At 40.1% G+C, this 23,682-nt stretch overlaps 1 protein-coding gene across 1 annotated transcript; it reads left to right on the plus strand.

Moving 5' to 3' along the window:
* The first annotated feature begins 1,760 nt into the window (after window positions 1–1,760).
* On the plus strand, window positions 1,761–22,679 carry LOC121590172 (probable G-protein coupled receptor No18). Its single transcript, XM_041909606.1, has 6 exons — window positions 1,761–2,587; window positions 13,220–14,327; window positions 17,067–17,169; window positions 17,311–17,436; window positions 20,517–20,694; window positions 21,861–22,679. Exons 2-6 carry the CDS (start codon window positions 13,940–13,942, stop codon window positions 22,557–22,559), a joined length of 1,494 nt encoding a protein of 497 aa, XP_041765540.1. The 5' UTR covers window positions 1,761–2,587; window positions 13,220–13,939; the 3' UTR covers window positions 22,560–22,679.
* The last annotated feature ends 1,003 nt before the right edge of the window (window positions 22,680–23,682 follow it).

Below are 23,682 nucleotides of genomic sequence, written 5' to 3' on the forward strand. Positions count from 1 at the left end.
TCTGGCCTTCCTGTAAGGCACATTTCACCCTCGTGCCAACACGATACGGTGGTTCGATTTTACCGGGAACGGATAGTGAAACCGGACGGTTGGAAGACGTTTGGTGGGTTTGGGAAAAGTTTGTCCGTAATTGAATGCGGTCGCAGAGGAAAATATCGGTGCGCGGTTTTTGATTAAGACGCTACCGAACGACCATGAATGATCCCTTCCCACCTTAAGGTAGAATGAGATTAAAGTTTGAGGAACGGCGGAAAGGGTAAAAGTAGTCATCACCGGCTCTTTAGAAGTTTTGCGGAAAACGTTAAGCTTTGTTCTTTCCGAACAAACCGAATTTCAATTTGCGAGTAATTATAAAAGGACGGCTGTGTCGGAAACATAATTTTCACCACGCTTGGCAAGGCTCAGGCTTGATGGGAGAGAACCTGTGGTGAAGAAATACTCGGTTGCAAAACCCGTGCATCACGCTGACGATGGGGAGCATTCGAAAAGCTCACTACGGGGAAATAGTGTAAACGAGTCTCTCGGAGAAGGGGAGAGAAAACCAACACAAACCCTTCTATCGTACAGCACAGCGACAGTCAAAGTGTCATGCTTTCTCCGGTTTCCTTTAAATATTAATGTCAACGGACGTCTTCACCCCTTTCTTATCGCACTCAAACAAACATGTTGCTGAGTTGGGTTGTTGCTGTTCCAAAATATCGAAATCGAAGCACATACGGTAGCAAAAGCAAAATTCAAAAAACGAATATACAAGAGAAAGAAAAAATCTAACGCCAACACCATTGGGGACAATTTGTAAAGTGACGTTCGTTGGTGTTCCACGTATCCATGCATGCAAGTGTGTGTGTGAGTGTTGTTTGTGCCGCTCTGTAGATGCCGTCTATAAATAAACAGTACAGGCCAGGTTCGACCACTAAGCTTCAGCGCGCTTTCCTTCCACAGCCTGCTGAAAGTGACCAACAAACATTGAAACAAAATTAGAATAAAAAAATCAGTTATCTAACTTAACCCCTTCTAGCGTTTGCATCAATTTTTGAAGATCAATTATTAATAAGCTCTACCGGCTGCTTAACATTTCCTTTTCACAAAAGTCAGGAGCGGAGCGGGAGGAGCAAAGGGGCTCTAAAAGTTTCCACCCCGTCTGCCGTGAGTTTCACAAATCTTGGAAGCACTTTTTCCCATTCTTCAAACCGACCTTGAGCGCTTAAAGGTGAGCGGGGGTTTGTGTGTTGGGGACCCTACTCTTCACGCTCGACCGAGGATGAAAGCTGATTGAAATTTAATTAATGGCTATTTATCGCCCCATAGCGCAATATTTCGTCAATCAGCGATCCTACCGTCCTAGCATAGGCTGCGGTAAGGTGGAAACAGGAGAGAAAAAATAATTGGTAGAGAAAAAACAAGCCTGTGTGCCTTCATAAGTCATCCCCAGGTTGCCACGGGGAGCCTCTTGCCGGTGGTGACAATGCCAGAGGGCAACGTTTCGTGCAGGTTCGAGCGCGACTCGAACCATTCAGCAAAGTGGTAATGAATGAACGGTTGTTATGATTTTCTGCACTACCCGGCAACTTCCCCATCGAACTACACAGGAGGCTGATTCCACAAACCAGCGGTGGCGAAGGAGGAGAGACTCGTTCGCGATACGGTGAAGACTGCGCAAGCTTTGAACCGTCGCCGAAACCGTTTCGATTGGGAAGTTGGCTGTTATTCGAGCACGAATCGAGACCGACTGCTCGAATTTGTGTTTGGCGCGCGTGCACAACATTTTCCGCTGACGGTCGGCAGTCCAACTGTATCCGTACTGTCGAGCGGTGGCGCAAACGGTCTGGTCGGTTCGTTAGATCCAGCCTTACGCTCCACCATTCTTCCCCGTACCGGTGCTTTGCGACCGAACTAGTGCAACTAACGGGAAGGTCGGCAAAGGTATAGACCACGAATAAGAATAGTGTAAGGTGAAAGAGCAAAAAAAAAAAATAGTTCCACTGTGGTTTAGTTTTGTTGTGTTTGCCGTTTTTGCCAGTTTTGGCATCGTGAACGTTCCCAGGATGTAGCAGGGAGGCCAATAATATCAGTGCAAACGAGTCGCGGTCGGGGAAGTTTTAATGGCCATCAAAGTGTGATGTGGTCTGTGTGGGATGTGGTGCATCGGCAGCCTGCCGTACAGGGCTAATCCGCATCCGGTGAACGCTGCCAATGTAATGAACGACATTGTTAGCCAGGTTAATGTGACCACTTGGTTGTGGTGACGGGCAACGGAACGCCCCAGCACCACTACATAGTTTGTGACATCATAATCGCAATGTTTGATGCTTTGGAGGTATGAAGCAGTTGGTTTTGATATAAAGCGGATAACGGGTAACGGTTAAATGTTGGCAGATGAGGTGTGGTGGATACGCTCCTCTAGTTGCCAGGTTATAGACCAGATGTTGCATAAACTAATTACTTTTACTGAAACCAGACGCTAAGCTCGCTAAGGAGAATGAATGGCAACAATGGAATAATGATCAAGTGCGAGTGTGTTTTGCACCTTTGTTTTAAAATGTGTATGCAGCCGCAACGAATTGCACAACGATATCGTGTTCATGTGGTAAGATAAGATCAGCAAATGCGGCTCCGTTAATATATTGAGCCTTGATATGTTTTCAATTTAACTGTGGATCAATATTTTTATTTTATTTATTTTTTTCATTTCTTAAATGAATCCAACTAAAAGCTCTCAACGCTGTAACTGTACTCAACATGTACTCAACGCTTAAATAGTAAATTCGAAAAAACCGAAAATCCATTTATTCTCACACAGTCAATAAGTACATCGTTGCAAGAACATTTGCGGTCGCGGCTATACTGACAATAATTACAACTTTAATGGGTTATTACATCTATCCATATAGCAAAACTAACATAAGTACATCACAAAACATCATTCTTAAATAGTATCGCTTCGGCTTGCCTAAAATCTTGCCATATTTGCGCTTACTTTCTTTTCTATCAGTGCAATGAAATTGAAATAAGTTCAACGACTTCAATAAAGCCCCTTCATTAACTTTTTCAAGCCATAGCAAAAACCAAAATGTCCCTCGTACAGCTTCCAGAAATGGAAAAAGTGAAATAAACAAAATTGAGTTACATTTGCTAGCTACGAAAATGGCAGCACGCTGAAAATTATTTCATTACCGTTTGATTTTTTACCGATTGATGCGCTGGCGGATGGCGAAAGGTATTGGAATCTTACTTACTTTTTTAAACTGCATATTAAATTGTGTTCGACGGTTTAAAATTTCAAATGACCTGCGATACAAAGAACAATAAGGACTTTTTCTTTAATAGTTTTGTTGTCAAAAAGCACTGTCGGAAACGAGTTTGTACGTCTTTCGAATTCTTCTTAAAATCTGGAATATATTTGCTAGAAAATTACCATCTGTAAAAAAAGAAGTACGAAAACAGCTACTGGGTGGCATAATGGCAATCGAGTTAATGGCCTCGATTTCAAATTAAATCCTTTCCTTTTCCAAGAAATATTTACGAAAATCACTAAGACTGTCGATGAAATTATTGCTATTTGCTAGAAAATCCCACAGCTGCAATGTATAGACTTGACTATTTTCCTCAATATCCAAGATATATGTTAGATTCAGCGTCGTTTCCCTTGGGGCTGTTTTCTTAATGGTTGAGCAATATGAAAATCGAGGAAAAGCGTAAGCAAAAATTGTCAAAGTTTAAGTGAAATTTAGAACCAGGGAAAATATGTTTGCAATGAAATTAAATAAAGACTCAATTAATGAATTTTCAAACTACCATACAAAATGAAGTGAAACTGATTTAAAAACAAATTAAATTGCTATTTAAAATTCATTGTCTGACACCTACCACTAACTAACTGAAGCTACCACTTCTAAGATTCTAACTAAAGTAACATGTTTCCTTCTTCTTCTTTGACACAACAACCACAACAACAAGCTGTCGGTCAAGGTCTGCCTGTACCCACTGGGGAAGTGGGCTTGGCTTTCAGTGACTTATTGTTACCATAGCAGGATAGTCAGTCCTACGTATGGAGGCACGGTCTATTCGGGACTTGAACCGATGACAGACATGTTGTTACGTCGTACGAGTAGACGGCTGTACCACCAGACCGGCTCAGTAACATGTTTCATCGAATTGAATATATGAAGCTTGCTATTATGTTACAAACAGAGTACAAAGTAGACAGGAAGTGTACTTTGAATAAAAACTTACGTCATCGGTCCGAAATAAAACCCTCAGTCCCGGACGGAAGTAGGACGTGATTTAAGAGCTTAGCCATGAGCTCACGGGCAAGATTCAATAAAATGACCTTCACCTGGAACAAACCGAACCGACCAAAGTGTCGGCATTTGAGACCTTGCCAGTGTCCGAGCGCATAGCGTTCGCTGCATACTCTATTCACCAGGAAATATACCTCCTGCTGCTATAAGGTGGGCGGAATGGTTGGAGGTTTGATGAATTGAAACTCTGGGTGTCGTAAATAGTGTGCATTTGTTTTCGTGTATCCCTCCCCGTTGAGTAGATCCGACTATGGTTGTGGTCGGAATTATTTTTGAGGTAAACTACATCAGTTGTGTATACTTGCGGGTACCATCCAATAGTACCATGTCATTAGAGTAAGCGATACAATCTATTCGCGTGAAATGAACGTTTTTGTAAGCTTATCCCGTTTAAATTTAGCGAAAATATTTCCAACCAAATGCTCCCAAGTTCGATAGAATCTGTTTCTGTTCAGTCCACATTATTACACCACATTGAGGTTTGCTGTTGACTGTCCAGAACTAATCTCATACCATGAGTTGGTTTTTATTCTCCCAGCTCATGTTTTTATGGCAGCTAGCGGTCCTTAACGTTCGACCATTTCACTCAACCTTACATTTGATTGCCATCTATTGAACGAAATTGGCCAACGGGAACAATTTCTTCATTATGTGGGAAGCGGTGCTGATGTGTGCTCTTGCAAAACCATCGCAAAACCGGAACCCTTTCCAGGGCGTAGCGATGGGTTAGGGAGAATATTTTCCACTCAATTCACTTCAAAGGTGCTCGTGTCCGGTTGAGGTCAACCATGCAGTAGGAGCGAAATTGAAATCGCCAATGATGGCATCATCGATTGCGCCACACTGTAGTAGCATTAGGAAGTATACCCGAGTGTAGATCTCACAACATGGTCTGTAGAAACCTTAAAAAACTTTTAATGATAATAACCAAGGACATTGGACAATTGTTAACAAAGAATAGCGAGGGCCGTCATTCCAATGTTGATCATTGTTACAATTGAATGCAAACTTCCTTAAGTCTTCCCTTCTGGAAACGTGCATATTTCCCTCCGGTGAAAGTTTCATCGTGATGGTTGCGAAGTTAAACTTGTTGTGTTTAAGTTTCCACGCATTCATTTTACAAAACAACTCAAAACGGTGCGGTTGTTAATTATTTTACTGACTTTCGACAGGAAATTATGTCCCACGAGTTTAGACGAGCGATCCACTTCCGGGTGCCGTATGGCGCTATGATGATGATAATGACAACGAGAGATGGACCTGGATTTGTCTGTTGGGATGCGCATCTCTGTGAAAGCGAGGAGAGTTTAAAGTTGAAAATATGAACCAAATACAATCGTAGAGAATTATAATCGCTGTTTGTTTAGACACGGGCTAGTAGACCGTATTGCTATCGTGATCATTGGTTTAAAGATTTCACTCAACAAGTACACAAAAAACATTATGTTGTTGGGCTTTAATATTGACAATCTTCCATAAAACGCATAAATATTTCACAAAACCCTCATAACATACGGATAGTTTATAATTGTTTTAATTTTTTTACAACAGCAACGATTTCATTAAGATATGATCCTTTTTTGTACTTGTAAGCAAAAAAAGATGAAGATTTTGTAAAAAATGTAAGCAGTATTACAAAAATGTCAATGTCGTTGATTGGTGTTTTTTCTCTTTTTCATTGAAAATAAAAGGTCATGTTTTATTTATAACGTTTCTGCAAACTAAGGTTGACGAAAATTGGTTTGAATTGAACTACCAAAACATATAATTTGTACTCAGCCTATTCTAGACCATCATGTATTGAGCATTACTTGGTAGGAATGCCCCAAGTGTGAGTGCAATGTGTTTTTTTATTCAAGATTAGTTTTAATTAAATCCAACCATGAGTAAAATATCCAGACCTCCGATACGTTTAACGTGTGATGAATGACAAATTATTTTTCATCATCATAATTAGCATTTTAATTTACGGCGTACCATGCGCCTCCATCCGTCTCTTTGAAGATTGCGTTTTTCGAGATATAATATGAATTAAATAATATGATCCTCTTAGGTATTTTATTTTTGCATTTTAAACAACCTGGTCAACTGATATTCTGCTATTCAACTTCGCAAGAAGTGTGCTTCCTTGATAAGAAAATAAAATAAAAAGTAATCATTCTGTCACGGTTCAATGAGTGCTTTTTAAGACAGACAACCTTCTTCCGGGCGCAATCGGGCATAAGTTATAAATAAAGGGCAAATCGTCAACCTTTCAAAGACTTCAATATGCAAGCACAGATGAGTGTTCATCCACAAAATGCGAAGCAAAAATGGATAGTAGCTTCAAATATATTATCACATTCTTTTGGAAGCAGAATACGATAGGAACAAAACCCTTTCGCGTGGCCGTAGACCTTTGCTCGGGTCGCTACCGAGGTAAAATGATGGAATTATTTTTGGGTTAAAAAGGTTGCTTAAAGGATGTCAAAGCAAAATCGACTCACGGATCATCAAGCCGCACATATCTGTTTTTTTTCTATTGTTCGCTGGCAATGCTGTCGCAAAACGGCAAAAAGCTACTAGACGGTCCATCCTTCACACGGGACAACAATAATGGGTTAAGTGATTTTTTGTCCCTTCTCGATTGGGTTAGTAGCTTGCGTAGAGCAATACACTTACCACTGCTTGGGTGGCCTTTTCGAATTCACTTCACGTCATCTGTCAACTTGAAATCAGCCAAACAATGCAAAAAAGAAAACAAAATCATAAGCGACGTCGCTTGACTTGGTCATAAAACATCTTCACGGAAGGACGAAATTAATTATCATGATTTCCCCTAGGCATGATTAGATCATTAGCTTGATTTTTGTAAGGACTGCTAGGTGTCAAAACGATGCTGAACAACTTTCTTGTCAACGTGCTAGTCAATTTGTGTCGCGGCTTTGGTTGTGGGATTCTATAGCTTCGGTTTGATTGATGAAAGTAAACTGGTACGCCAACCTTTTTGCCTGTTATGCAGGGTGAGAACTTTTTCCAATACCGTGAGGCATTGTTTTCTATGGTCCGATCTTCTTACTTGAACAGAACATTCATTCATGGGGAACTACCCATTAGAGGGACGAATCTCGCCCCAAATAAAGGTGATGTAATTTAATCGAGTAGTACATTTGCGACAGCTATCCGGCTAATTATCACGGATAATTTCTTTGGAGGGCTCCAATTAGACGCCTCCTCCATAGTGCTAAGGGTAGCACATTGCTGTTCTTTGTAAAAACCAAGGTCCCATTTCAACGCTCTCACATTACCAACATCCAATAATAATAAAATGGTTAAGGTACGGTACGAAATATCGCTAATCGATTCAGACGCCATCGGACTGATGTCGCCGGCGCTGTGGGCAGTTCGGTAAAATTTTCCTCCATTCCTAGGAAACTTCTCGCACTCTATAGTTCGGTTCCGGTAGGGCTCATGATAAGTTTGGCCGCCAGGAAGGTTCGATATGGCGGTGGTGTTAATTGATGAGGCAGCCTTCCCAGAAGTGCTGCTGGGGATGGAGGAAACACAAGCATATTTGTTGCCGTGTTGTGAGCAGGATCGTTCGTACCGAGGTGTGTCCTGCATGGGTGGAGCGTGAAGATTGGTCGTATTTTTACCTGAGACCGGGCGTACCGGTATGTCCGTTATAGCGAGGTGGGCTTTTCTAGGTTTGTCAAACACTACTGGCGCTGATGTCACTACTAGCTACGATGAGTGTTTTTACGAATAAAAGCGATCATACCAACACTCCTTTATTGAAAAAAATCTATGGAGGGGGAGTTTCTATGTTGGTCTTTTTTACATTATGGAGCTTATCATTTCGATTGAACAATGAAAACTAGTATATTAGCCACCGATGCCTTGACAACGCAACCACGAGAACAAAATTCTAAATAATAATTAACCGTGGGAAACATTTGAAGATGACAGTTCACGACACCGTAACCAACATGACGTTTCTTGTCAAACCGAATTTGAGGCAGGCGTGATACGTACAATCAGCTATAAGCATGTATTGGTTACACGGGAGATGAGCATATGTTTATGCATCGTAAAATTTGAATATAATTCCTCTAGATATGTTTTATTGCAGTGATATACTAATAACTCTATCCGCTTCACATCGATAAGGTTGAATGTGGTGATCAAAATAAACATGTTGATAACGATAGTTAAATGTAGTAATGGGTAATACGGAGTAGAGTCGTGGATTCACTCCAACTCTGGCTCTGAAAAACTGAATTCGACTCCAGATTAAATTTGGATTTAACTCCGTAATTCCGGTCGAGTCCAGACTATCCTGACTATTTTTAATCAATAAGTTACTGAAAGCCAAGCCCACTAGAGATACAGGCAGGTTTTGACCGACAACGGTTGCTGTGCCAAAAAAGAAAGACTTGGATGGATATTTCATGAGATATCGTTGAGAAATATACACCTAACATTTACAGTGCATTGAAGACTCTGAAAATAAAACATTTTGTATCAAACTGAGCGTATGACGGCAATACTCTGAAATATTGATGTCCTGCTTGGTCTTAGACAAGTTCTGGTATGTGTGCAACATCGTATAAAGAGCCTTTTCTCAGATCGTCTTAAGAACTTATTAATTTTAATTGAAAAAAAAAAACTCTTGTATGGTTTAGTGATTGCTTACCATATCACGAATAACGGCTTTAATTTTAATTTTTAATCATCTGAATGCTTCCATTCTCATGTTCATGTCTATTCCATTACATTAAAATCTTAAAAAGAGTTTCAATTATGGAATCATGTACTGTTAATTGCTGGATTTGCGTCACCTCACATCATACAAATAAAATGAAAGTACATATTCAAGCAACAAACGAGCCGACCAACGACAATTTACAATTTGCTTCCGCGGTATCACATGCCAACAATAGGTTTGAAAATTCACTGCACAACAGCTTCAGCTCGATAGAAGACGGTGCGACTCTTATCATCATTAACAGTCGTCTGACAATTGCTCTGATTGTTGCCATGCAGAAATGTCCACCAAACGACAGTCTTTTGTCCCATCGGAACAAATCCGCCAGGAGTTGGGTACTTAGTGTACCTATACAATCTGCACTGCCTACAGCTGAATGTAAATTTTGTCTGTGTGCCGTTCACCGTCGTAAGCTTGCTTATGCTAAGCATAACACACTCTAGAGAATACGCCTTCTTCATTGGAGGATGTTGTGTATCTCTTGCTAGAACAAGTGTACCACCGCACACATAAAGGCGAACGAACTTACTCTCCTACCATCGTGACGTCTCGTGGGGAAAGAAGAACCTACAAGAGCATCAAACTTGTGCGTAACACGTGGAAGGAATGAAACTGTCCACATTTTGAACCATTAACGGCATGCCGTGGGAAGATTGTCTGCTACGAAGGTGCGATAAAAACGGTCCGCTGCGTGTTAAGAATTAGGGGTGGCATTTTGTCTTCACCTTCACTGAAGCGTGGTTGTTGTTTTTTGAAGCGAGCGAAGAGTTTTGGACAGCATTTGATCGGTGGCTACGACGGGCTAGCGTCTTGTCGAGATGATTAATCTGCCTGTGTGGACGGACGGGCTATTAATAAGCGTCGTATGATATACGCTCAACCACGGTCGGCTAACATAATTGCTTATCCGTCCTGACCCGTTCCGGAAATGGTGTAAGAAGATTCCACACAGCCTCCGTCGGAAACAGGCCATTTTCGCCAAACACCAAATCCATCGGGCTTAGAAGAGGCGGGTCTATTTTCCGACCGGATCCTTCGCGAATGCTTGACAGGATGGTGGTGGTTTGGATTGGGTTGAAAGTCTGCCAGGAAACTAAATGAAAAGCAGCTGTGCACTCTGAGACCAGAAAGCTGTCAAAAACGTTAAATAGATTTTTATTGTGTTTTTTAATTGTACGCTATAAAATTATCAAACCATATTCTGATACCGTTTTAATTGGTATTTATCAGGCGGGTGCGCTTGAAAGCGTGAACTGGTAGTGTCTAGACACGCAACCATCCAACGATATCATGAGCATTCCAGAAAAAACATGTTTAACTTACTAAAATAGCAGGTATTATTTATTTATTTCAAATGTGATATTATTAAAGATAAAGCAATTTTCTCCGAAGGTCCTGAATCCGTCAGATTTGAGCTACCCTTCCATGTTCGTTCGAAGAATTGAGTTTCAAAACACGACTCGGTAAAACAGTGATGATATTTAGTGAATTACACAACATTTGCTTACTTTCCGGGATTTTTTTTATGAAACAAAGAACAGTTTATTGACACTTATAACAAAAATTTCTTATTCGCTAGCTTAAATCTATTATAATTCTTGTTTAACATATTATGTTTTTGAATTGATTGTTGCCTATGCTATTGGTGAAATTCTCTTTATAAGAAAATATAAAATAATTGATAAATAATGACATTATTTTAGCTCTTTTTTCTTTGTTTAAATTATTCATATCTGGTTTTATAAGTTCATGAAAATTTGGTTTTATATGCAATTCGTCCTTCACCATTTGTGTAAACAATATCCATATGTTTTTAATAATTTTGCGTTCTTTAAATTTATGCTCGAGATCTTCGATAATTCCACATTTCTCACAGTTCGGGTTTGTTTTCATTCCGAATTTAAATTTCATTTCTTCTTTAACTATTTTTTCGTTAACCAAAAGATAATAGTAGCTTCGTTGTTTTGAGTTCAGTTTGTTGTTATTAATATTACGCCATATCTTGTTCCAATGCAGTGATGGTGTTTTGGATTGAATATGTGGTAGAGGAAGCGAATCCATTACTTTTTTGTAAATTTCTTTTGCTGAAGGATTTTTTTTTATATCTATCATTTAAATAGGCTAGTTCAGTTCTTATTGGCACTAAACAAGGATAGGATGATGGAAGATCTTTAATGTTAGGTGGATTTTCTGTTTGGTTCAAGAAGCTTTTTGTAAATGGCATGTGTTGTTTTTCAATTAGGTGTCGGTTGATCAATAATGTTCTAAGTTTGAGTACTGGTGATGAAATTTCAATAAGTAACACGAAGTTTTTAGAAAGGTATGTAGTCGTATTTACAATAAATGTATATACTACAATATCCTCAATAAATACAATCACCTGCAGGCAGGAAAACAAGAAATGAAGACGATGTTACATTTAGGTTAAAAGCATCAAGTAGGCTATATTTGATTGTATGTTGTAATAAATCCGGAACTAGTTGCTTTTATTTTAAAAAAATACACTGAATTGGTTTCATACAAGCTAACAAATTTTGACAAAAACATTTATTGACAAATTGTCTCTGTTTGATTCACATTACGAAAAGAACGATATTTTTTCTAGCAGGATTTCTATTTCTCTTTTATGTATAAATAGTGTGCATATTGTTTTATCTTTTGAACTTTTTTGTTATCAATTGAACGATATATAATTTTCGTTTAAGCATGAAAACTTTTCTTTTTCATTTGTTAGCATAATTTAACGAAACGATTGAATCATTCAATCTATATTTAGGTTACCTGTAGATTTTAGACACTCTAGACATTTTTGTACACTTGACACTTGGAATGAAATTGATCATGTTTATATGTGTCGGTTAGTGAATTTAATGGATTATTGTTTTGCTGCAAACGAGTAAAAATTAAAATATGTGGGTAGTTTATAAAATAAAAAGTAGAATACACAAATCATATTTCGAAATTTAAACTAGGGTCTATTGTCAAAAACAAGTTTTACAAATTCACAATTTCTAAAATTTACAAGAATAAAACAATTTTATTTTCCTTTTCTTTTTCTTCTTGAACTTATTCGTTTTTACTTTTCTGCTGATATCAATGGAAGTAGCGGTAACGACCGTATAAGAAATGATTACTTGATGCAGAGCATGCCAATGAGTCTTAAAGCCTAAAGACCAATGAGTTTTTCTCTATATTTTTTACCTAAATCGGACGAGAAAAGTTTTGTAAAAGGAAGATACACATAGTCTTCACGCATTGCATCAATTTTTGCATCGGAAAAAGATGAAAACAATACATTATTTTGAGATCCGGCACGACCATTCCCACCAGTGAAAATCGAAATTACGAGTACGCTACCTAACGAGTACGGACACTAACGAGTACGGACAGTTTGCCCGGCCTTTACATTTGGCGATGACATACGATCCGGAATAGTTTTCTTTTATATAGACCTTGAGCTAATTAACCACAATTTCTCCTTGAATGTCTAGATATAGCGATTAATTCTATGAGAAATACTCGGTATCTATTGTGTATTGAAAATAGAGAAGCTTTTTCTAAGATAATCAAGACCTTCACTCTAGTTTGCGTAACTAAGCATCTTCTTGTGGTGTAAATATGTTTATTTACATCTCTCAGACAACATCAGAACAACTAGAAGATTTGTGATTGTTGCGTTGTTGATACGAAAATTTGATACAAACAGCACTCTGTTCAGTCCTTGATCAACAATTCGTATGTCTATTTTTGTAGAAAAATCCAGAGTTTTTTTAGTTGTTACGCAATTACCGTTCACCTTCTAGTATTTCCGATCGAACGACGCATTTGCCCTAAGGAGTTTTGGTGTGGTGGCTTGTGTAACAGGAGTTTTTATTCTCGGTTTAGATTTAGTCTAAATACAACCAAAATAGCCTGCTCACTATGGACTAAAAAAAAGGAGACAATTTGTAGCGCTATTCAAGAATAAATTCGTATGGATGGTTCACGATGTTTTACCATCTTTGTGTAGAAATCTTTACAACCTATATTATTTTCATAAAATTTTATTTGAAGTTCACCATGTAGCACCTATTTCAACTAATATTATTTAAAAATTATTTCTCAATAAACACTCTCTCAACTCTCACTTAATAATTCACTTTTATGTTCCTTTCACTTCGCCAAATGACAGACTGACGTTCACACGCTGATTGACCGCGACTGACTCCGGATGCAATCAGCCGGCGAAAATGCGGATGTCCTTTGCAGTACGTTGAAAGCCTACCGACCCTCTTCAAGCTACACTATAAACCAGCAACTATTCAACTATCACCGTGCATTCGATGGCGGCGAATAATTTCCGGAACATCAATTCCATCGCCGCGTTCCACTCCGTAGTACCCAAAAGGCAGTACACATAATGCTTCACGTCGCGCCACAGGATACAATGGCCGTACCACGCAAACGCCGCATAACAGTTCACATCACACGACAGTGGCTGACCAGCTGCTGAAATATAACATTCCGGTGCGTTCGTTCGGCAATATTGAACCCTTTACCCAGCGGGGTGACATTTGCTGTGTCCGTGTGTGCATGGCATAGTGTTACGATTATGAAAGATAGTTTTATGGTGGAGGGTTGTCTTTTTTTTGTTCATGAAACGAAACATACAGAAAAGTATTGCAAACATTGGTATACAGTGTCCCCAGTGGCTTCCAGCAGTAGGGCAATGAAATAGAATGAAATTCCGACTGATAAACAATCGAATACGTGCTGACGGGTGAATATGTGAAGTGAAGTGCTGACCGTGGTTTAATAAAACGGGCAATACGGGTACATCGGTGCACATGCCAACGACAACGAAACAGTGAGATCTAGAGATCCCGAGCAAAAAGTGATAAAATTCAAAATTATGGTCTCCATCAACGGTTCCACCATCACCACCAGTGCGTCGATCATTATCAACTATACGACGGCCCTTTCCACCACCTACCAGGAGCTGTACGTAAATTTGCAGCTGAGCGAGTCCGGCCTAGGGACAGTATTTGATGACCGGCACCGAACGAATGGTACGATCAGTTGCAGCCGGGCCTGCCTGTCCTGGAAGAAGCTCGTCCTGGTAGCGCTCTTCTGTCTGCTAATAGTGATCACTGTCGTCGGCAATACGCTAGTGATCCTGTCCGTGCTGACAACGCGCCGGCTTCGCACCGTCACCAACTGCTTCGTAATGAGCCTGGCCGTAGCGGATTGGCTAGTCGGAATTTTCGTCATGCCTCCCGCCGTCATCGTGTTCGTTGTCGGTATGTGCTCTGAAAGAGTTTTTCTTCTCTTTTGTTTTTGCTTTCTTATTTGATTGTTGTTGATTGCTTAAATTCCTTGCCTAGTAGCGTTACCCGCTTGCTAATATTCCAACCCAGTTCCGGTTGATGGCCAATTGTGTATGGAATTAATCTCACAACCTTTCCTCTCTGGAGGCGGATGCTTCAGGGCATACAACTTGTTGCCCAAAAAGTGCTACCAGAGGATGGTGGACATGTAGTCTCACGCGGAAGATGTTTGCGTGTAAACCGTTTTCATACGCATCGTGTGAGCCTGAAGGATTACGGCTGCCACTGTACGGGTGCCACTGCGGAGGAGCAGTGGGTGCCTCCGGAGCTATCTGTCTGGTATGATATTGATAGGCGTCGGCTTACACGGTACCCGCCTGTCTGTAATCTCGAGTACGGCGTTTTCGCGGCGGGGATTTTTCCTATCTGTTCCAAGGACCCTTTCATCATACGTTCGTTTGCTCTCTTTTGCAGGAGCATTTGGCCAATCTTGATGGTTCGGGAAAATTGTTCCATGTGTATGATTTCTATCCACCTTTTTTTGTTGATTTTGGATGTAGGATGTTACCGCCCGTTAAATAATTGTACCTACCAGTGTCGGCGCACGCGAACGCTGGAACGGAGATTGTTCTGCCTCGCTGCTAGTGAAAGATGATACGAGCGAAGCGTAACCGAGGCTTATGATTGCCTAGTAGCGCTCAGGTACGCTCGGTGTAAGCTCTCATGCTAATGCTGATTGAATTTGCCAGATAGCGACAGATGGACTGAAGTAGGCAACACATGGCAGTGCTAGCATGAACAGACTGAGCTGTAAAATCGCTTGTCATTGAATCCTCATTAAAGCTTGCGCAGCGTTGGATTTGGGTTACATTTCAAGCGTAAGAAACTGAAACGGCGCTCCTAAATATAAATAGCCCACAGCATCATAACAGACATATACGGGGCAAGTTGGTATAAAGTAGTGTGCGAATCACTTCATCAATTTCAACATTTTTTGAAAGTTGACTACCTATGGGACTGTTTTGACTTTTACACTTTGAGACAGCTAGCAAGCTTTGAACAGCTTGTGCACTGAAAAAAGATCTTTTCTCGTTGCTAAAACTATTGTATAAAACAAACAAAACAAAGTTCCAGATGAGTGGCAGAAAATAATCATAACAATGAATTAATTAACTGTGATAACAATTTAGAACAGTTAAGATTCAACTTGAAGATTGTTGAGTCGGTCTCGTGGTACAGTCGTCAACTCGTACGACTTAACAACATGCCCGTCATGGGTTCAAGCCCCTAATAAACAGTACCGCCATACTAAGGACTATCTATTCTGCCAAGGGGGTAATCCAAAAGTCACTGAAAGCCAACCCCAAAAGTGGTGTACAGGCAGGCCTTGACCAACAACGGTTCTTGAGCCCAAATGAAGAAGAATATTGAATCGATTTCTTCAATACAAAATTAGACAATTTGAGCGTTTGCAATCCTTCTGTTGGTTAAAGTAATAAATACATAAATACTCTTACGAGTACTAAATCAATGAAATTATCTATACATACATTGCTTTCGTGCTTAGGACGTAAAGTTATTAGGTATTTTTCCATAGCGTTTTTGCACTAATTGTAAAAAAAAGCATCGAATTTTGCACGATTTGTATGAAAATTAATTGTAGATATGAGATTATTTTCCAATTTCATCAATTCATTGAATTTTACGCACTGAAAAACGGTTGTTCTTAGGAGTTTAGAGAAATACGCTTGTACCATGTGAAGTGTGACAGGATAGCCGAGAAACATAAATTCACATGATGTGATTTTCGCTAAGAAGAACATATATGTTTAAACAAGAGACTTTTAAATCACATGTCGATCCTACCATGATACTGAAAGCGCAGATAGAATTTATTTCTCATAAATACTTATATCGCATAAGACTTGCTCCCAATAACGTCTAAGAGAAAAGGGCTACGATTAAAATTACTATTAATGTCCTTGGAAACACTTCACACGAAATGCTAAAGATTGGTTGAGCCTAAAACTTAACAGCTAACAACTTTCTAGCAAACCTAATAAACAAGTCAATGAAGCTCCCCAGAGTCAATTGTTACAAGTTCAGCGCAAAGTCAAACAGGCGAGATATAGGAACTGTTTACCCTTCTGCACTGGGATATCAAAGTACAGGCGCACACGACAGATAAAAATCCTGTTCGCGAGAGTGCTCGAATAGATTTTATTCCTTCCAGTTTTTCCCCGCGATTACAACCAAGCGTAGGCTAAAGGAATAATGGTGAACTGAGCAAAGAGTGGCGAAAGTTCATTATCGTCCGACCGGTGTGCGTGGAGTAAATAAAATTAACGCACAAATTTCTGCTTCTGTGTGGGAACCTCCAAAATTGCCCTTGCGCCGTGTGCGCTACGTACGATTCGCGTAACCGAATCGCCGAAGTTTTGCGTACGAAAGTGAAAGTAATCCTTTGAATAAACAAACCCTAGGATGTGGCTGCCTTTCTTGTTTTTTTTTTCTTCTTGTGGTTGATGTTGCCGTTGTTGTTCGGTCGCTTTTTATGTCACTTCTTGCATGTAGCGCAGCGGTCGAGCGGTGGAATTGGAATTCTTTGCACTTGATTCGTACATGTGTGGGATAGCATTCGTTGCGTCCGTATCATTCATCGCCGTTCATGCTCTTTCCGTTTTCTTTTATTTCTTTCGTTCTCTTTCACAGAATCCTGGCAGCTCGGATGGATCCTGTGCGACATTTGGATATCGCTCGACGTGCTGCTCTGCACGGCCTCCATACTGAGCCTTTGTGCAATCAGCGTTGATAGGTGAATTTTGGTGGAGCCGATGGCGACGGAGGCTTCAAAGAAGGCGACAGAAAAAGATTGTTTTTTAATATGTGAATCTGGCTCTGCTGTCTTTGACGCCTTGCGTTACATCTCTTTGTGTTTTCCTTCCCTTTCCGACAGATATCTGGCGGTTACGCGACCGCTCACCTACTCGAAACGGAGACGCTCAAAGCGGTTAGCACTGTTGATGATTTTCGTCGTTTGGCTGGTAGCACTTGCAATCACCTGTCCTCCCATCTTGGGCTGGTAAGTACGTCCAAATGTAGCAGTGTGCTTTACATGGCAGCGTCAGCGTAGCGCCTGGATGCTTACGGCAAACACGGTGCTTCTTGTGGGATTAGATTAGCTGTTCAACTCGCGGTCCACCGTGGGCACTGTGAATCACTTGCAGCAGGAACTTAGCTGGGAAAAAACAATTCGGTCGAGCTTCAATCGCTGTATCGTACTATTTTTATTCCATTCCACCCACGTACCCATTAGCAGTCTCGAGCACGGTGGGAATACGAGCAGATGGCAGCTGACGGATGTGTACCGTGTCCGTTGGACTTAAAGTGCCATCGACAATTGGTGCACCATCGTGTGCGACGACCGTTCATCATAATACAAAGTGTCCCATAAGTTTAGATTCGTCTTGTATGACAAGTAATGTTTTCAAATATTGGTTTTGGAAACATCGCGACAAGCATTAGCAACAGTGGCTATTAATGCCCTTACAACCAACCATGCGTTTGGCAGCATTTACTGTGGGACAGGGCAATGTCTTAATAACATTGAATAAATTATTCTTTTATTATCACTAATAACTTTTTTTTATTGGTTGTTATATGTTGTCTACATATTTCTGTTTTAATGCTTTGTATCAACCCTGCCATGTTGAATGGTCACATTTTTGCTTACCACATGAGCCTCACAATTGTAAATCTTTGAAATAAAATGTGACATTCATACAAGAGATTAGTATTCACACGGGTTCACATACGGAAAGAGCTCGTGTTTTTAATAAAAGTAAATAAATCATGTTATATTGGCAAATGTCCACCACCTCACCGACCAACAACCAAAACAACGGTAGCTGCAATTACAAAGAATGACCTTTTAGCAAAATTAGCCTGAACAAATCAAGCGAACAGATGCGACAGACGAAAAACGGTCGGGTAGTGCCTTCCCAGAAATCCTCCCAAGCAACTTGTTTTCCTCGGTATTGGGGGCAATAGACCCAACACACAGACACACGCCCAACCCATAGGCTTATAAAAGGATAGTGTATGTCAAGGATAGTGGACAAAGATGAAGCCACGAGCCGCAAACAATGCGCTCAGGCACGGTTAGGGTTTCACCATTTTACAATGATAACAATTACAGCAGGTTTCGTCGCTTTTCCACGAACTTGGTTTCCTACTTTGTCATGTGGTCAGACGTTTCTAGTGTGATCTGGTACATTCCACTCGCATACCCAAAGCATCTCAATAAAAGGCTTGAAAGGTTTCAAAGGTTTGAAGGGCTTTTTGCAGAGATTGTTGCGAAATTGCGTTACGAAGAACTTATCTATATGTGTACCGAACGCTACCTTTATTTCTTTAATTCAGTATTAATATGCCTAGAAATTGATGATAGTTTGTATGTTCGATTTTTGGGTAAGAGAGGTCGAGGTATGACGACTATACTATGACGCTAACGTTACTCAATTGGGGATGAATTTCATTTGTGCATAAACCTTGTTTCTACGTACTTCTAGCGACTTTAAAAATCCTTACTGTCCTAAATCGTTATAGAATGCCCGTCCTGGTAATGGTCCGTCCTATACTAGAACCTGTTTGTATTGTTTGGTGTCCACACCAAGTTACCCATGTTAGAAAAAGTTAAAAAGGTGACACGTGCTATGTATTATCGTCTTCCTTAGTCAAATCAAATGCCATGCCCTCCATACTATGTAAGATGTATGTTATTTGGTCATGAAACATTAAAACACAGGAAAAAGTCAATAAAATTTATGAATTTTAATGAGTAAATTTTTAAATAGGCTTATAGATACACCTGAAGTTTAAAATATTTTCAGCTTTTCTGCACCTACAAGGGATCTTAGAAACAGGCCTTCTATCAGGATTCCGCTTTGATCGTCTTCCTTTGCCGCTTAATGAAAATGTGTGTCAGCTGCAGCAGCCCTGGATCATTATCAGATATTCATGCCCCTGTTTCTTGCCTTCGTTAGATGTAATGTTAGGGCCTAGCGTTTTTTATGTTTAGATCGTTTATTTGTTAAAAATATGTAATAGTTATTTAGGCACACTGCTCGATTACCTACACGAGTAATAATAATAATAATAAAAATAATAACACATATTGTTTCTCTCTGCATTGATTTCCTCATCCTGTTATTGGCATAATTCAGCTCCTTAATAAACACCTTTTCTGTTTCAAGAAGATACGCTGATATTCTTTGATATGAACAATATTGTTCTAAAAATATCTGTATTCTTGGAAGAGAGTGTCGCCAGCCTTCTCTGTATTTATATAGTTTCAAATTTCGTGAAAATAATCGTAACCCGTTCTCTCAAAATGTATCCTTCCTGGACGAAAATTTAAGGTGGTGAAGATGAAAAGAAAACGTTACAGACATCTATTAAGGCATTTTTTCACATCCATTTTTCCATGCAATTGGTGGTTTTGCGTGTATACAACAAATGATAGCTTTAAAATGTACAACTGCTGTTCCTATTTAAAACATAAATGTTTTTTTATACATTTTACACAAAAATTTAAGTTTCTTGTTAAGATTTACCAGACATGAGTTTATCATACCATGATAAAAGATAGCCGGTATGCTCAAACCAGCTCTTTTTCTTCAACTTTCGAATCGCCCACTTTGGCTTTCCACAACTTATTTCCTTATTTTATTTCCTTCGTCTGCTTATGATGATTGGGCTACCGGGTGAACCAACGACCAAGCATTTCAGGGGAAATTCAATTTTCGAATGTTTATTCAAAAGTTCATAAGTCATTCCGGATTCTTTGGTCCAACTTTTTTTTGGTTCGCTGTTTAATCTCGCGAAATGTTAAGCTGTCTGACAGATTCGCCCCGGGAGGTTGCCAGTAAGTGGAACATGTAAGCATACGTACACCACTCACTTGTGAAATATTAAACTCAACAAAATCAATTACCCCGTATCATTGCGTTTTAGCTAACGTTTTTAGGTGGATTATGCTAAGCGTCGCATCCCTCGCTGTCCACCGCGCCATTACTTGGCACTCTATGGTTATATTTCTCTCTCATCAGTTGCCCTTTTTACCCTCAAGAAAATGCAATTTTTCTTTCTACCACTTCACAGGTACGATCAGGATCGAAGGACACTACAAAGTTATGAGTGCCACTACAACCAGAACAAGGGCTACGTGGTGTTCTCCGCCATGGGTTCGTTCTTCATCCCGATGACCGTGATGTTGTACGTCTACTCAAAGATATGTTGTGTGCTTACATCTCGACAAAACAGGATGACCAAAACGGAGGTAGGCGATGTCCGAAGGACCGAGTCCGTTTTATTCCAACTACTTGTCCACTGTTGTCCTTTAACCTTGAGGCTGTGGTTCGTAGACTTAAGGCTGATGTTTAGAAAACGAACACTCTCTATCTGCCTCCGAACGACTGGCTTACGGGCCTTGTTTTTGTTCTTTTAATTTTCGGGCCAAGTTGCGCATGTTGAACGTGCACGGGGCGACATGATGTGCTGTGGAAATTAATCTCAAGTTGTCCGTTGTTATGCTAATGAGTCGCCCATGAGGAGGCTGGGTGGTTTTGCTGTGTGTGTATGTCTATGTTTAGGGTTTGTTTTTGGGACAAGGGTACTTAAAATTCCACAATCAAAGATTTTTGCGTAATGGAAATAATGGCATCAGCGGTTAAGCAATTTAATTGCTCGTTTAAGGTGTTTGGGCAAAGGAAACATAGCTAAAATTTCTATCAAGAAATCATTTATCGAAAAGATTGAATTGAACAACGCTTTTCTGCTGCTTCGTGCTACGTCAAAACTGATAAAAGACTGGTTACTGATTAAACAAACATTTCAGAAATAGCAGATTACAGAGAAGCGTTGTCGGCAGTATGTCAACTTTCTCTGAATGCAAATTCACCTAAATCTATGTAATTGTATGTTAGGCAATGTAAAAAAACTAGCTATCATTGCTAGTCATTGCTAACGTTTGTGTTTAATTTACTTTTTCCCAGAATTAATTATGTTAAATTTTGTAAACCGTAGGCAGTACTGCAAGTAACGATACACTTCTTCTTTTAGATGAATTTTTCTATCCCAGAGCTGTACAATCTATACAAACACATCCATGACAAACCCACAGACTATGAAAACAGTTTTTTAAAATATATTTTTAATGCTTTGGTTTTGCGGTAAAAAAGCGTAACCAGAATGCATTGTACCTTCACAAATCTAACAGAGCTGTTCGGATGGGGTTCCGTTAAATATTAGCATAGGGGTTTTCTTTCGTTTATTTTTACCATCAAACCGTCAATACCATCAAAACAAGGCAATGTTCGGTGGTATACCAATAGAAAAATGTAAAATAATGCTTTACTTATTTTCTGTTTGCTTTTTGACCCTTTCGCCCTGAACATGCGAACCAACACGACCCTCCTCGGACGCTGGATGATAACTGGCCGATAGGCAACGGAGAAGAACTGCGATATCGAAGTGGACAACTGCACGTCGGACGCAGACACCAGCCCCCGGCAGATGGTGAGCGGTGCGTACGGTGGCCGGCACGCTCTATCCACCAGCCACTATCCAAACGGCAGCAGCAGTAACAACACGTCGCACCAGACGCTGTACGAGTTTCTAAGCTCGAACCGCACCACGCCGAATGTGGCATCGCGCGGAACCCAAAGTACCACGCGCAACGGTAGCAATGCTAGCGGCATGTCCAAGTTTTCCGGTGCCACGTTTGAGCTGCGACCGATCAACACGGTGCAGTTTAGTGCGAGCCAAATTTCGCTGTCCGAATCGTGCGCCTCGAACGTGACGACCAACGCGACCAAGGTACGGCTGCACGGGAAACGCATTCCGATACGCATCTCGTCGCTAAAGCGCGAAACAAAGACGGCCCAAACACTCAGCATGGTGGTGGGCGGGTTCATTGCCTGCTGGCTGCCGTTCTTCGTGTACTACTTGTTGATGCCTTTCATACCCGATGATTCCAAGAGTGACGATCTGATGGAGTTTCTGACCTGGCTCGGGTGGATCAACAGTGCGATCAATCCGTTCATCTACGCATTCTACAACGTTGACTTTCGGGTTGCATTCTGGCGGCTGACGCTACGCAAGTTCTTCAAAAACAAACACAACCTCACCTTTTACAAATCGTAGATCTGCAGCAGCATAAAAGACCGGCCTTTTGCAGAGCCGCCCGTACCGCATGAAAAGACAGCCAGTGTTTCGTTACGTTATGCATAGAATCCAAAATAAATGAATAACTAATATAAGTTACGTCCAATTGGTTATTTTGTATTTGTTGTATCCGTATCCGTAATAACACAGGATTTTCGAGGATTATATAGACATGTTCAATGTGCTGTAGTTGTAGTTCAGGCATATAAAAGACTCTTTCGGCGAGATATAGTATTGTTCGGAAGTAGGCGTTTACAAGTTAAGCGTCTCTGTTGTACTGACATTTGTTTCGATCAAATTTTCATTTTTAAATGTCCTAAAAGCAGAAAATAATCATTCCTGAAGCTTTTTAATGCATAAATTAGTGGATACTAACTTTTTTTTTTGAGAACCGTTTGTTTACCTATTGTTACAAGCTATATTCCAAGGGGTACGAAAATGACAGCACTACAAAATCGCTGAACTTGTCAACCCCTACATCCGAACAATACTATATCTCGCTGAATGAGTCTATTATATGCCTGAACAATACTAAATATCGCTTACCTTATCTATATAATCCTCGAAAACCCTGTAATATATAATAATAATCTGTTCTAGTAAGCACAAATAATCCGATACAGATCCCACCAGAAAGTTCAAACGTTCAATAACATGTTAAATAATTCCAATTTTCTGAATCTTGGGTAAGGGCTGGTCGAAAAAAGGCTAGTAAGGGCTGATCGAATAATTCATTTCCGTTAGATTAAAATGAATTATTTTTTCAGCGTGGATAAAAAAAAAAGTTAAAGTAAAAGTTACTGAACTGGTAGCTATTAATATTGTAATATGTTTTCGCTAATGTCAATCCAAACAATGCATCTTCTTTTTGGTGTAACGACTTACATAGTCATGCCGGTTTAAGCAGACTTTTGACAATTATTAGTACTATGCTGCCGATGGCCACGGGATCTTTGATACGGAAGAACGGTTCGTATGGGAATCGATGCTAGCTGGCCATCTAGAAGTCGACGCATTTATCAAATAGACACCATTATTAGTTGATGAAGCGCAACAATTTTACATGTTAAAATATTACATTGAGATATGAGAAAATATGAGA

Source organism: Anopheles merus, chromosome 2R, assembly GCF_017562075.2.
Source record: "Anopheles merus strain MAF chromosome 2R, AmerM5.1, whole genome shotgun sequence".
In the NCBI taxonomy this organism is placed as follows: Eukaryota; Metazoa; Arthropoda; class Insecta; order Diptera; family Culicidae; genus Anopheles; species Anopheles merus.

Coding starts and splice junctions, on each gene's coding strand:
- LOC121590172 (XM_041909606.1), top strand. CDS start 13,940: ATGGTCTCCATCAACGGTTCCACCATCACCACCAGTGCGTCGATCATT. Junction 14,328..17,066: donor CGTCATCGTGTTCGTTGTCG/GTATGTGCTCTG, acceptor TCTCTTTCACAG/AATCCTGGCAGCTCGGATGG. Junction 20,695..21,860: donor ACAGGATGACCAAAACGGAG/GTAGGCGATGTC, acceptor ACTGGCCGATAG/GCAACGGAGAAGAACTGCGA.